This window comes from Orycteropus afer, unplaced genomic scaffold (assembly GCF_000298275.1).
Source record: "Orycteropus afer afer isolate SDZICR_OR568_19922 unplaced genomic scaffold, OryAfe1.0 scaffold00291, whole genome shotgun sequence".
Lineage (NCBI taxonomy): Eukaryota > Metazoa > Chordata > Mammalia > Tubulidentata > Orycteropodidae > Orycteropus > Orycteropus afer.
The window spans coordinates 2,867,356-2,879,195 of NW_006921878.1; the positions used below are offsets into that span (position 1 = coordinate 2,867,356).

The 11,840-nt window shown below is 53.4% G+C and overlaps 1 protein-coding gene and 1 non-coding gene across 2 annotated transcripts; both read right to left on the reverse strand.

Annotated features, from left to right (window-relative positions):
* Positions 1-44: 44 nt before the first annotated feature.
* Positions 45-8,348, reverse strand: EEF2 (eukaryotic translation elongation factor 2). The gene is made up of 15 exons (XM_042782335.1): positions 8,250-8,348; positions 7,724-7,938; positions 6,665-6,846; positions 6,376-6,587; positions 5,786-5,964; positions 5,534-5,639; positions 5,021-5,134; positions 4,641-4,779; positions 4,224-4,419; positions 3,233-3,491; positions 2,835-2,942; positions 1,409-1,762; positions 969-1,151; positions 756-888; positions 45-238 (listed from the first exon to the last, which is right to left on the reverse strand). The coding sequence occupies exons 1-15, from the start codon at positions 8,346-8,348 to the stop codon at positions 45-47; spliced, it is 2,673 nt and encodes an 890-aa protein (XP_042638269.1).
* Positions 6,049-6,113, reverse strand: LOC122151037. The gene has a single exon (XR_006163945.1). It is a non-coding gene; the product is annotated as a small nucleolar RNA SNORD37 (small nucleolar RNA).
* Positions 8,349-11,840: the final 3,492 nt, after the last annotated feature.

Consider the following 11,840-nt stretch of genomic DNA (forward strand, 5'->3'; position numbering starts at 1 on the left):
GCCGAGTCCCATCTGGGGCTGCCGGCTGGTGCCTCAAGGGCCACCTACAATTTGTCCAGGAAGTTGTCCAGGGCCGGGATGCCCTCCTTGAGGCCCTTGCGCTTACGCGTCTCAGCCACCACCTGGCTGGGGCGGCTGGTGTTGTCAAAGGGGTCTCCAGGAAGGATCTGCCAGTGGTCGAACACACACTGGGGGAAGGCCTGGCCACCTGTGTTGGACCTCAGGTCAGCCGTGAAGCCTGCAAGAAGGGTGGGGGTGTCATCAAGCAGTCAAGGTGACCGCCAATAACTCAGGCTAGTCTTACAGCCTTCAGAGTGGCCACACTCAAAGCACCCTCCACTTCACTAGAAGCCACTAGGTAGCAACTAAGGCAAAGCATCAGCCTCCCCTACCCCCTCCATGCTCCTAATGGAGGTGCTCCACCTGCTGTGGTCGGAAACTTGATAACCAAGTTTTCCCCATTGCACAGTGGCAAGCCTTTTTGTCCTTGGGACAGGAAAGCCTCTTGCCCCTAAATTCAGTAACTTGGGGTCCATGCAGGTACCAGGACCAAGCCAACACCCCCATGGTGGGCAGCCTTTGTCACATGCCCCTGGACAGCAGTCTGCAGGACACATCAGTGGCTATCAGGCCCTCCTCGACCGTGGCCTTGCTTGAAAATCATGTTCTTATTCGCCCCTTCCACTTCCCCAGCTTGCTGAACTGCTCAGAGCACATGCAGGTAGCACCTGAGGGGCACACTGGCCAGTACTCACCAAAGGACTCATTGACAGGCAGGTAGGCCTTGACAACAAACATGGGAGTGCCGGCCACCTGAGACTCCTCAAAGACGTGGCCCCGCTTCCTGTTCAGGACACCGTAGATGCCGCCGACCACTTGCTCTGGACACTGTCAGGGAAAGAAAGGCTCTCAACGGCTCCTGAACAGAGCAGCCCCAGGGCCATGGGTAGGAGGCCCACCTCCCTCACCTGGATCTCCACAAGGTAGATGGGCTCCATGAGGCGGGGCTGAGCAGTCAGCACGCTGGCGTAGAGGCAGCGCCGGGCTGTGGGGATGATCTGGCCACCCCCACGGTGGATGGCATCGGCGTGCAGGGTCACATCATGGACGTCAAAGCGCACGCCCCGCATGTTCTCCTCACAAAGCGCCCCCTGCAGAGCCAGGTGGAGGCCAACATCAGGCTGAGCACATCATCCCAGCAGCCTGTCACCACTCACGCTACTGCTATTCCTCCAGCATCCCGGCCTTGTTCTCCACAAGCAAGGACCTTGTGTTCCCTTGCCCCAATATGGCTTCCTAAGTCCTCCTTTCCCCAGAGCCACCAAGTCAAAAGACACTGGCCCTAAGACCCCTGCCAGAGCCCTCTCTCTTCAAGGACATTGCTGACAAGCCCTTCTTCCCGACTTACCTCCTTGGTGGCCCACTGGAAGCCGGCCACCACACTGTCCTTGATCTCGTTGAGGTACTGTACACCCTTGGTGATGTCAGTAAGGATGTTGGGGCCGGTACCATCAGGCCCAAAGCACCAGATCTTACGGGCCTCAGCCACGTCCCATTCATACTTCTCTGCCAAGTAGCGGGCCCTCTGCTTGAGCTCCTGGCGGGCAGACACCTCACCCTTGTCAATGTCCTCAGCCAGGCCATCGGGGAAGGGCCGCGCCTTCATGTACAGCCGGTTGTGCTTGTTAGGGGACTTAGAAAGGCAGAGTACGTTCGACTCCTCACTGACAGTCTCCCGGTATGAGACCACTGGGTCAGATTTCTGCAAGAAAAAGTGCAGGTGGTCAGATGGGAAATGAGGAAGGACCTGTCAGGGAAGGTTCTCTTAGAAGCCTGTCTTACCGAGGCTTAGGAAACACAGACTGGCACATAAAATATTAGAGTGGCAAGTAGACACACGCCCTGGAGAGAACAATCATGGGAGAAGGAAGGGCTGCTTATGCACAGAGAGATAGCTTAGGGTGCAGAAGAGTATGAAGGGATGGACACTGGGAGGAGGTAACTATGGGGAAGAAGTGGGAGGGGAGCTGCTGCATTGTAAATTTTGGTCAATGACATGAGACAAAGTATATGTGAACTGCTGTATGAAAAGTTAATTTACTCTGTAAATCTTCACCCAAATCCTAATAAAAAAATATATATATATATTAGAGTGGACCTGGTTGGGTACACAAATGTGTGAATCTTACATCCGTTAAGCACAAAGTAGATTAGGAACACAGGGCTGTGCATTGTCAAAGGCTGCCCACTACCGAGGACTGGCTAATGGATCCCCTCAGTAGACCATGTTCCCTGTGGCTGCGAAGTATGCACTGGGGAGAAGGTGCAGCAAGCAGGAATGGCCACACTCAGCCAAGTGTGGACACACAAAGAACAGAAAGATAATCATCTACAACAGGCATTCTACATACACTTAAGCATAAACACTGACAAAATAAAAGGTTTAAGGGATTTAATGACAAGGGGATGTGATGGGAAAACCCCCGTGGGGCAGACAGCTGTATATAGACTTGAGCTCTAAAAAAGCCAAGAACGGTGTTCAGAGCACCCCAAGTAAAGGGACTGGCCAAGATTTGCCCATCCGTGTACCTCAGAACAGATCAAGCCCTTGGGATCTAAGCCACTGCAACTCTCCTCCAGAGCCTTCAACCCAAAGCTTTCCTCAGAGGAACATGTGAGCATGGTCTGAACCAGTACCCGATACCCCCGCTCCCCCTCAGCCCTCACGGGACAGTACCATGCACCTGGCAGCAGCTGTCCAGATAAGTGTAAGTGGCAACAAGGTCAGTGTTCCCTGGGACCCTATATTCGGACCCGTGAGCCCAGCTGCTCACCTTGATTGGGATACAAGCGTGGTCCTCCTCCAGGTCCTTCAGACAGATCTCTAGGTGCAGCTCACCTGCCCCTGCAATGATGTGCTCGCCCGATTCCTCAATGATGCACTAAAAGGAACCCCAGAATCAATGCCTAGGCACAGACAAAGGAGAGAGCTGGGGGCCCAGACCTCTAACATATAGGCAGGTTGAAACTATTCTTCCACTGGGGTTTTTATCAGCCTATGTCACAGACCTGAGAACACCCACAGAGACAATCAACAAGCCTTAAGAGTTTCAGACTCACAGTCTACGGCAAACTTACAACAACTCCACCTTCTCAGGAGCAGACACCTCCCCAAGGCAGAACCCTCACCCAGGTTAGCCTCCCTCGTGTTCCTCCTCCCACACCAGCCCACCTGCACCATAGGGTCCGACTTGGCCAGCCGCTTCAGGCCCTCCACCAGCTTGGGCAGGTCGGCAGGGTTCTTGGCCTCCACGGCAACCCTGACCACAGGGCTCACGCTAAACTTCATCACCCGCATGTTGTGGGCATGCTCGAAGGTGGTGATGGTGCCCGTCTTCACCAAAAACTGGTCAACGCCCACCAGGCCCACGATGTTCCCACACGGCACGTCCTCGATGGGCTCCACATAACGGCCCATCATCAGGATCGTTCTGAGGGAGAGCCCAAAGGTGTGAGTGCTGGGAAGGCCTGACAGGGCCCTACACCCAGCCGTCAAGCCCCAGGCCAAGCCCTCTTGTAACCCAAGTTCTGATCAAAGGAACCTGGGTCCTGCACCTCAACACAACACAGCAAGCCCCCAAACTCCAAGACCATTAACAGAACAGGGCCCCTCACGCTGGTACTCCACCACCTGCCCATGCAGGTGAGAGCTCAACAAGGAAGCCAACAGGAGACAGAGACACCTGTGGAGTCCCGACTTAGGACCCAGTGCTGAGCACACTGAACAAACATCAGTCTGACCTCCCTTGCCCCAAGGACTGCAGCCACTGACGATCTGTGGGGTTTGTGCCTCCTGAGGACACAACAAATCATACTGCACCACCCGAGAGATCCAGGATTCCAGGCCAAATCAAGGCCTTACACCCAACCCTCACAGCTGTGCTCCCCCCAGTGTGGAACACCACAAGGCCTGGTGCACCCTGTCTGTTGAGTCCGGTGACCCCAGCTTCTCCAGGGAGGTTCTTCATCCACAAATTGCAGGGAACAACCAGTCTCCCCTTCACCAGGTGGAGGATGGAAGGACATGCCGGGCAATCCCTCAGCCCCATGTTTTCGGAAACCTTCCTTGGTTAATAAGTTTGTCACGTCTGACTGACTAACCAAAGAGTCAGGCATACCACCCACTGCCCCATAACTGGGGCAAGCTGGCACGGGTAGCCTACCTCTGGATGGGCTTCAAGTACAAGTCCTCCTTCTTCCCAGGTGTGTAGTTGGGTCCCATGATCCTGACTTTCAGGCCAGTGGACACCAGTCCCGAGAAAACCCGTCCAAAAGCATAGAAGCGACCTTTGTCAGAGGTTGGCACCATTTTGGAAATGTACATCATGAGGGGGCCTTTGGGGTCACAGCTTTTAATGCCTGGAAAAAGAGCAAAGACCAGGAGAGAGCATTTGTCCTGTGCAGCTGCACCTTCCAGAATCGTGAAATCAAGACTGAGCAGTGTTGAGTGTTCAGGCCCCGAAACCACAAGCTATTACTCTGAAGGCCCTCACCCACTCAGGACCCAGGTAGAGAGCTCAGCAGACAGTTGCTGCCGCCTGGAGTCCGTCGCCTTGGCCGGCCACTGCCTGTTCCCTTACCCATGGCAGCCTCGTCGTCCGGGGGCCCTTCATACAACAACTCGCAGCGGTATTTCTGGGCAGTCACAGGCGAGGGCAGGTGGATTGTGATCATCTGCAGCAGGGCGTCCCCCGCAGGCAGCCAGCGGCGCATCACAGCCTATAGGGCAGGTGAGTGGGGAGCTCAGAGAAGCCCTAGTGCCTGCCAGTAGATGGTCCATGATGGAGTGCTGGTACGAACTCCCACATAGCCTCTGGTTTACACCTGGGACGGCTGCTGATGACATAGAGCCCCCTGCAAGAGCCAACACCACCCACCTCCCTCCCAAAAGAGCTGGCTGTGGGACCCCCAGGCACCGGCAGCTGAACTGCAATGGGGCTGCGGGGCCCTCCTTGCACACCTTCAGGAGGGGTTTGCCTTCTTTGTCTTTGTCTTCGCTGTCCAATTTGATGTCCAGCTTTTCAATCAGTTTTGCCGTCTCCTCTTTTTTGAAATTCATGATCGCATCAAACACCTGAAAGGGCAAGTGTGTCAAAACGGGTCAGGAACAGCGTGAGGGCACCTGCAGCTTAGTGACCAAGGCCCAGTGCAGATCGGGGGCGAGACTGCAGAGACCCCACTCCACCTGACCCTAAGGGCCCACCCCAGGGAGCTAAGCCGAGGGAAAATCCAATGTGTGAAGATTTAACTTCTGAGCCCTTCATACCTGCCTTTTTCCCTGCCAAGACGTCTCCTTATCCAACCCCACTCTCCTGCATTACGGAAACGCAATCAACCCTACTTCTCTCTGCAGGGTCGGACCCCAAAAGCTCACCTTTCAGTAAACAATCTGTCTCCTGGCCCTAGCACCCTTCAGCAGCTACCAGAGTAGATGACAACACTGTCACCATCCCATACACAACCCAGGCCTCACCTTAAAGATGGGGTCCAGGATGAGCTGGCAGAAAGTCCGGGGCAGTTTCTTGCCATCAGGGCTGGTGGCAGATTTGCTGAACTTGCCGGTGGCAGGGTCAAAATACCTGGCAGGAAAGCCCAATCAGTCAGGTTTGTGTGTGGGAATATTTCCCCCAGGGGTGCCACCCTCCACAAACATGGTCAAAAAACATCAGAAGGTCTCACCCACCACCTGGTGAATAACGCTATTGGGACACTGCCCGACACTCACCGGTCACCCCAGAGCTTCTTCATCATGTCCTCCACTTTCTTGGCCCGCTCAGCAGGCCCCAGCTGGCCCTCACCCTTGGCAGCAAACTTGGCCACGTACATTTCAGCAAACTGCTTCAGGGTAAAGGCCCAGCCATGGAGACCAGACCCAAAACCCACAGTGCCAAGAACAGGGTCAATCTGAGGAGAAGAGTGTGCCAGGATGCTATGAAGAGGAGGGACATTAGGGCAGAGACCACAGCCCCAAAATCCCTACAGCATGGGCCTCAGATACTGGGTTTCTTCAACAAACATCAGGTCAAAGTGAAGAAATTTCAGTCATCACATGCTGGACACCCAGCCTGGCCTCCTTCCCGCGACAGCCCAGACCTTTACCTACACCAGAGGACACCAGCTCCCCAAATACCGAGGGATGGCCCAGGCCCCCAAACATTCCCCCATGTCAGGAAAATCTCCACAAGTTCTCAGAACCACTCCCCAACTCAGTGCCCACTGGGCAGAAAAGCCCCCCTATCTTTGCCAGGAATGGCCACACAGCAAACCAAGAGGGACAGCCCGCCCAGTGAGCCCTGGGCCAGGCAGCGGCCGCACCATGATGTTGCCCATGGGGCCACTCTCGCCCTCGCCGTAGGTGGAGATGATGACGTTGACATTCTCCACGATGCGCTGGAAGGTCTGGTACAGCTCCTCTGGTTCCAGCTGCAACTCGAGCAGCGCCCGGTCCATCTTATTCATCATCAGCACAGGCTTGATGCGCTCGGCAATGGCCTGTCGCAGCACCGTCTCCGTCTGCACACATACACCTGGGAACGGGACTGACAGTCACCTGAGGAGGACAGCAGAGGCCCCTGCCCACACGGCAGATGGACCTGCTGCTTACCGGACACACAGTCCACCACCACCAAGGCACCATCCGTGACGCGCAGGGCAGCCGTCACCTCCGAGGAGAAGTCCACGTGTCCGGGTGAGTCGATGAGATTGATGAGGAACCCGGGGCCGTCCTTGCTCTGCTTGATGAAGTTCAAGTCGTTCTCAGAGAGCTCATAAAAGAGGGAGATGGCGCTGAGGACAGACAGCAGCAGGTCACATGGATGGACACCAATGAAGACCCATGCACCAAGATGCTCAGGCTTGGCCTGAGTTCCTGCTCAGCCCAGGGATAAACTGCAGCAAGTTGGATGTCTCCTGAGACCCATCATCCCACCTGAGGTACCTAGGCTCAGCCTGGATTCCTGCCCACTGCCAGGACACCTGGCCTCTGGTTCCCATATAAGACTAGGATGCTGGCAGAACTCTAGGGCAGCTTTCCAAAGCACAGTGCTGCCCCTCCTCCCGACATCATGAATCCCTAAGGAACACACTTCCCCCACCACCCTAGGTACGCCCTCAGCCAGGACGTTCCCCAGCCACACAGGGACCTGCTGCTCCTCACGCTACTGAGGAAACCCCCAGACCCTCCCTGCAGCAGCACAACATGTAACCAGCCAGAACTTAAGAACCCCAAAATGTACCAGCCCCTCTCCTGACCCAACTAAACGGAATCTAACCAACAAAAAATCCACATGAAGTCACAACTCAGCCTTATTCAGTCTCAGCCAGGCCCCTGCATCACAGCCTGTCGCATACCTCCCAACCCTAACAACCAAAAGCTTCCCCAGGCATTGCCAAATGTCCCTTGGGGGAGCAAATCGCTCCTTAGCAGTGGGAAGCAGCTGGCTTAAACCACCTCCTCTCCACAAAGGCCCCAAAACCCACGACACTGTACCCGTCTACTAGCAGTCCAAAGTCTCAGAGTGAGCCACATTCTCCCATGGTTGGAGGACCAGTCCCCACACCCGGAGGGTGATGGGAAGCACAGTCTGTCACTGTCATCCGCCCCACCCCCAGCCAGTAGTCTGGGGCCCCTCCCTACCAGGACCCAAGGGCACAGGGGACTCACGTGGACTTGATGGTGATACAGCGCTCCTGCTCATCCTTCCGAGTGTCAGTGAAGCGGGTCTCCCCGGCCCGGGCGGAGGCAATGATGCCAGCCTTACAGACCAGGGAGTCAGTCAGCGTGGACTTGCCGTGGTCCACGTGGGCAATGACTGACATGTTGCGGATGTTGGCCTTCTTGTCCATGATGGCTCGGATCTGATCCACTGTGAAGTTCACCTAGGGGAGGGGACAAGAACAGAGTCCAGTCACAGCTTGGCACTCATGACTGGATCGATACCACACCCAGGCCCAGTGAACCCCCAATCAAACTACCCTGTCTCCACAACGACAACACCCCTTTAAAAGCCCTTCCCCTAGACCGCCCCAGCAGCTGGTTTCAATTGTCACTTGCAGGTGACAACGCATGAAGGAGGCTGTGAAATGAGCTTCGAAGGTGGTAAGACTACCTTCAGACCAGCACTGAATACAGGAATGTCAAGTAACGTGGGAACATAAGCCAACCTACGATACTGTTATCACTAAGCCACCCTGCGTTCCTCCACCAAAAAGCCTCGGAGATGTCCAAGGTCACGCTTCTGCAGGCCAGGATCAGGGAAGAGCACCCAGGCCGGCCGATTCCTAACCATCGGGGCACTAGAAATATTTCGCAACCCTAAGGAGCGCCAGCCTCCACCTCGTGGCCAAGACATCAGTGTCTCAAAGTTAAGAAGCACAAAAAGGACAAAGACCAAGGTTACTCGGCACCTGAAGGAAATGGAGGCTTATCATATATCGGTGGCCTCCTCTCACCATCCTCCTGCCACCCACGGCACCCCAACAGAAAACAGAGCTCTAATTCGTGGCCTATGAGTTACATAAAGCGCCTTCCTCTCTCCCCACGGACGAAGATGCGCCCGCCATTACAACGCCCGCCACATCAGCATAACCCTTGCCCTGCCTACACCCCAGCTACAGCCAGGCCTGGGCTCCTGAGAGACAAGAACGCCCCCGGAAGCAGAGAAGGGGCTCAGCCGACAGCGCGGCGCGCGGACATGGCGGCAGCCGCTTTCCCAGCTCCGGGCCCGTCGCCCCACCGCCGCCATGTCTCCTCCGGTTCCGGGCAGCCTCAGTGTCCCAGGCCCGGCATCCCCGATCCCTCCGAGACCCCACCTCGGTTCCAGGCCGCCGGCCGGACAACATTACTCACCATGGTGGCGGATGGAGGTGGATTCTCCCAAGCAGATACAAGCGAGGTAAGTCGCGCCAAGGATGGCGGCGACGACGGCGGAAGAGAACGCTGACGTCAACACTAGGTCTTTTATAGGTCGACGCCGGTAGGGTGGGTCATCTGACGGCACTGCGGGGGCGGGGTGAGATGACGTAACGCGCAGGCGCACAGGAGCGGTCCTCCGGTTAACCCTTTAGGTGTCGGCGCGACTTCCCTAGGATGGGCCTGTCAAGTCTGGATTTCCCAGGGGCGGTAATCTGCTACCAGCTTGGTGTATCCCTCCGGGACGCAATATTCAGGTTCACAAAGCGAAAATCGCCGCTTTCGCGGAGAATGATAATGATACCACCTGTATTAGCTTGCAAAATGCCAACCACTTCTATTGACAGCACGTAACAATCTTGAGTCTGGGTTGTACCAATTCCAATTTCCTGGTTTTGATATAGTCATGAAAGATGATACCATTGGGTGAAGGGTGCTGGACTACTTTAAAATGCAACTTCCTGTGTGTTTGTAATTACCCCAAAATTAAATTATATATTTAGTATTTAGGAGCGCTGGTAACATAGTGCCTAAGGCACTTGACTGCTAACCAGAAGGCTGGCGGTTCAAACCCACCAGCCACTCCTGGGAAGGAAGGTTGGGCAATCCTACTTCCGTAGTGATACTGCCTCGGAAACCCAAGGAGGGGTCGCTATGAGTTGGGGCTGACTCAACAGCACATAACAACAAACAACGGCATATTTACTATTTAAACATATTAACCACTCATTTATTCAATATATGCTCGTTAAGTGTATGCTACACACTAGACAGAAGGAGCCCTGATGGCGCAGTGCTTAAGTGTGGGGCTGCTAACTGACAGGTCAGCGGTTCCAACCGACCTGTAGCTCCGTAGGAGAGAGATATACAGGCTTGGAAACCCTTAATGGCACGTCTACTCTAGCCTATAGTGTCGCTGAGTCAGAATCCACTCTATGGCAATGGGTACCTACGAGGCATAGTCATAGCTGCTGTGGATATAGCAATAAACCCTTAGTAGCTCTGCCTCAGCTACTTTCATTTCTGTGCCTCAGTTTCCCCACCTGGGAACTGAGAGTCTGAGAGTTCTGCTTCACTGTTTTTGGGGCAGTAAAATGAATTAACTACACAGACAGAGATTAGCACCCTGCTGAGCATCTCTCCTGGAGCTATTTTAATTAACTTCCTTGGCTGTTAATAAAGCAGCTGTTTATTTCGGGGGCTGATCAGTGCAGGAGCTGATCGCTTTACGTCTCATATTGTCTCCGTCTCATATTGTCTCCGGGGAAAGGCGCAGAAAGACTATTTAAAAATTGTGTCCTAATCTGACCAAAATGGATGTCAAAAGAGACTCTGAAACTTGCCCTTGAGCTAAAGCAAATAGAAGAGATGACAAGATAAAAGAGCTAAACAGAAGATTTCAAAGAGCAGCTCGAACAGACCAAGCCAATTACTATAATGAAATATGCAAAGACCTGGAGCTAGAAAACCAAAAGGGAAGAACACGCTCAGCATTTCTCAAGCTGAAAGAACTGAGGAAAAAAATTAAGCCTTGAGTTGCAATATTGAAAGCTTCTATGGGCAAAATATTGGATGATGAAGGAAGCATCAAAAGAAGATGGAAGGAATACACGGAGTCACTGTACCAAAAAGACCTGGTCGATCTTCATTCATTTCAGGAGGCGGCATATGTTCAAGAACCAATGGTACTGAGGGGGGTCAATGAACAGGAGTATACTCTAGACCAAGGATAAATTCAGTGGAGGTTAATCCTGCACAGATACCAGTGATACAAAATACCCGCAATCCTTACAGAAGCAACAGAAGACAGACATAGAGTAGTACTCCTCGCAGACGGCCAGACACTGTGGGAGAGAGCCAGTGGAGCTACTGACTCAGGACCCTGGTACTGGGGACACCAGACTCAGCTGGCACAGCAAAATACATGAAAGTCTTGTTCCTCACCCTACATTGCTGAGTAGCAACCAGAGTCTTAAAAGCTTTCAAGTGGCCATCTAAGATGCAACTAATGATCTCATAGCATCAGAAGCGAAGAAGAGTCCAAAAAAACAAGGGCATTTGGAAGCAATCAGCCCTAGGACACGATGGCCCTTGAGACCAGAAGAACTAGATGGTGCCCAAGTACCAATACCAACCACTCAGGAAAGGAGCAAATCTGGAGATCCTGGATAGAGTAGGAGGAAAACATGGAACAAAATCCAAAAATTCAATAATGCCCAGGATTACTGGTCAGATCGAGTCTGATGAAACCCCCAATACTATGGTCCTGGGAAACGTCTGGGCCTGGAATAAAACTCACTCCCAAAGGCTGGCTCTCAGCCCAATAGTAAACAAGATGTACACACAGACCACTCAAACCAGGGTGAAGCACCCACATACTGTATGGAAATGCATCCATCCCTTGGGGCAATCGACCACGGGGCACGAGAGGGGCAACATTTGCACAGAGGAAATGCAGGACACACAGGAGTGCATAACTATGAGGGGCACAGGTGTGTGTGCTACTAGACAGGGAGGGGAGGAGACTGGGTTAGGGTTGGAGGTGGTAAATGGGGAATTAAACTAAATATACAGGTAATGTTGAATGTAAAACAAAATCTTAAAATAATTTAAAAAAGAAGAAGAAGAACCAATGGTATTGAAGGAAGAAGTCGAAGCTGCACTGAAGGAACTGGCAAAGAACAAAGCTCCAGGAATTGACGGAATACCCACTGAGATGTTTCAACAAACGGATGCCCCCTGGAGGCATGCACTCAACTATGGCAAGAGATTTGGAAGACAGCTACCTGGCCAACTGACTGGAAGAGATCCATATTTGTACCCATATTAAAGAAAGGTGATCTCACAGATTGTGGAAATTATTGAACAA

What these genes read in the sequence shown, in the direction of transcription:
- EEF2 (XM_042782335.1), bottom strand. Translation starts at nt 8,348, where the DNA reads ATGGTTAGGAATCGGCCGGCCTGGGTGCTCTTCCCTGATCCTGGCCTG. An exon ending in AAGGCAAACCCCTCCTGAAG is followed by an intron (nt 4,780 to 5,020) that starts GTGTGCAAGGAG and finishes CCTGCCCTATAG; the next exon opens with GCTGTGATGCGCCGCTGGCT. An exon ending in AGTCGGACCCTATGGTGCAG is followed by an intron (nt 2,943 to 3,232) that starts GTGGGCTGGTGT and finishes GGTTCCTTTTAG; the next exon opens with TGCATCATTGAGGAATCGGG.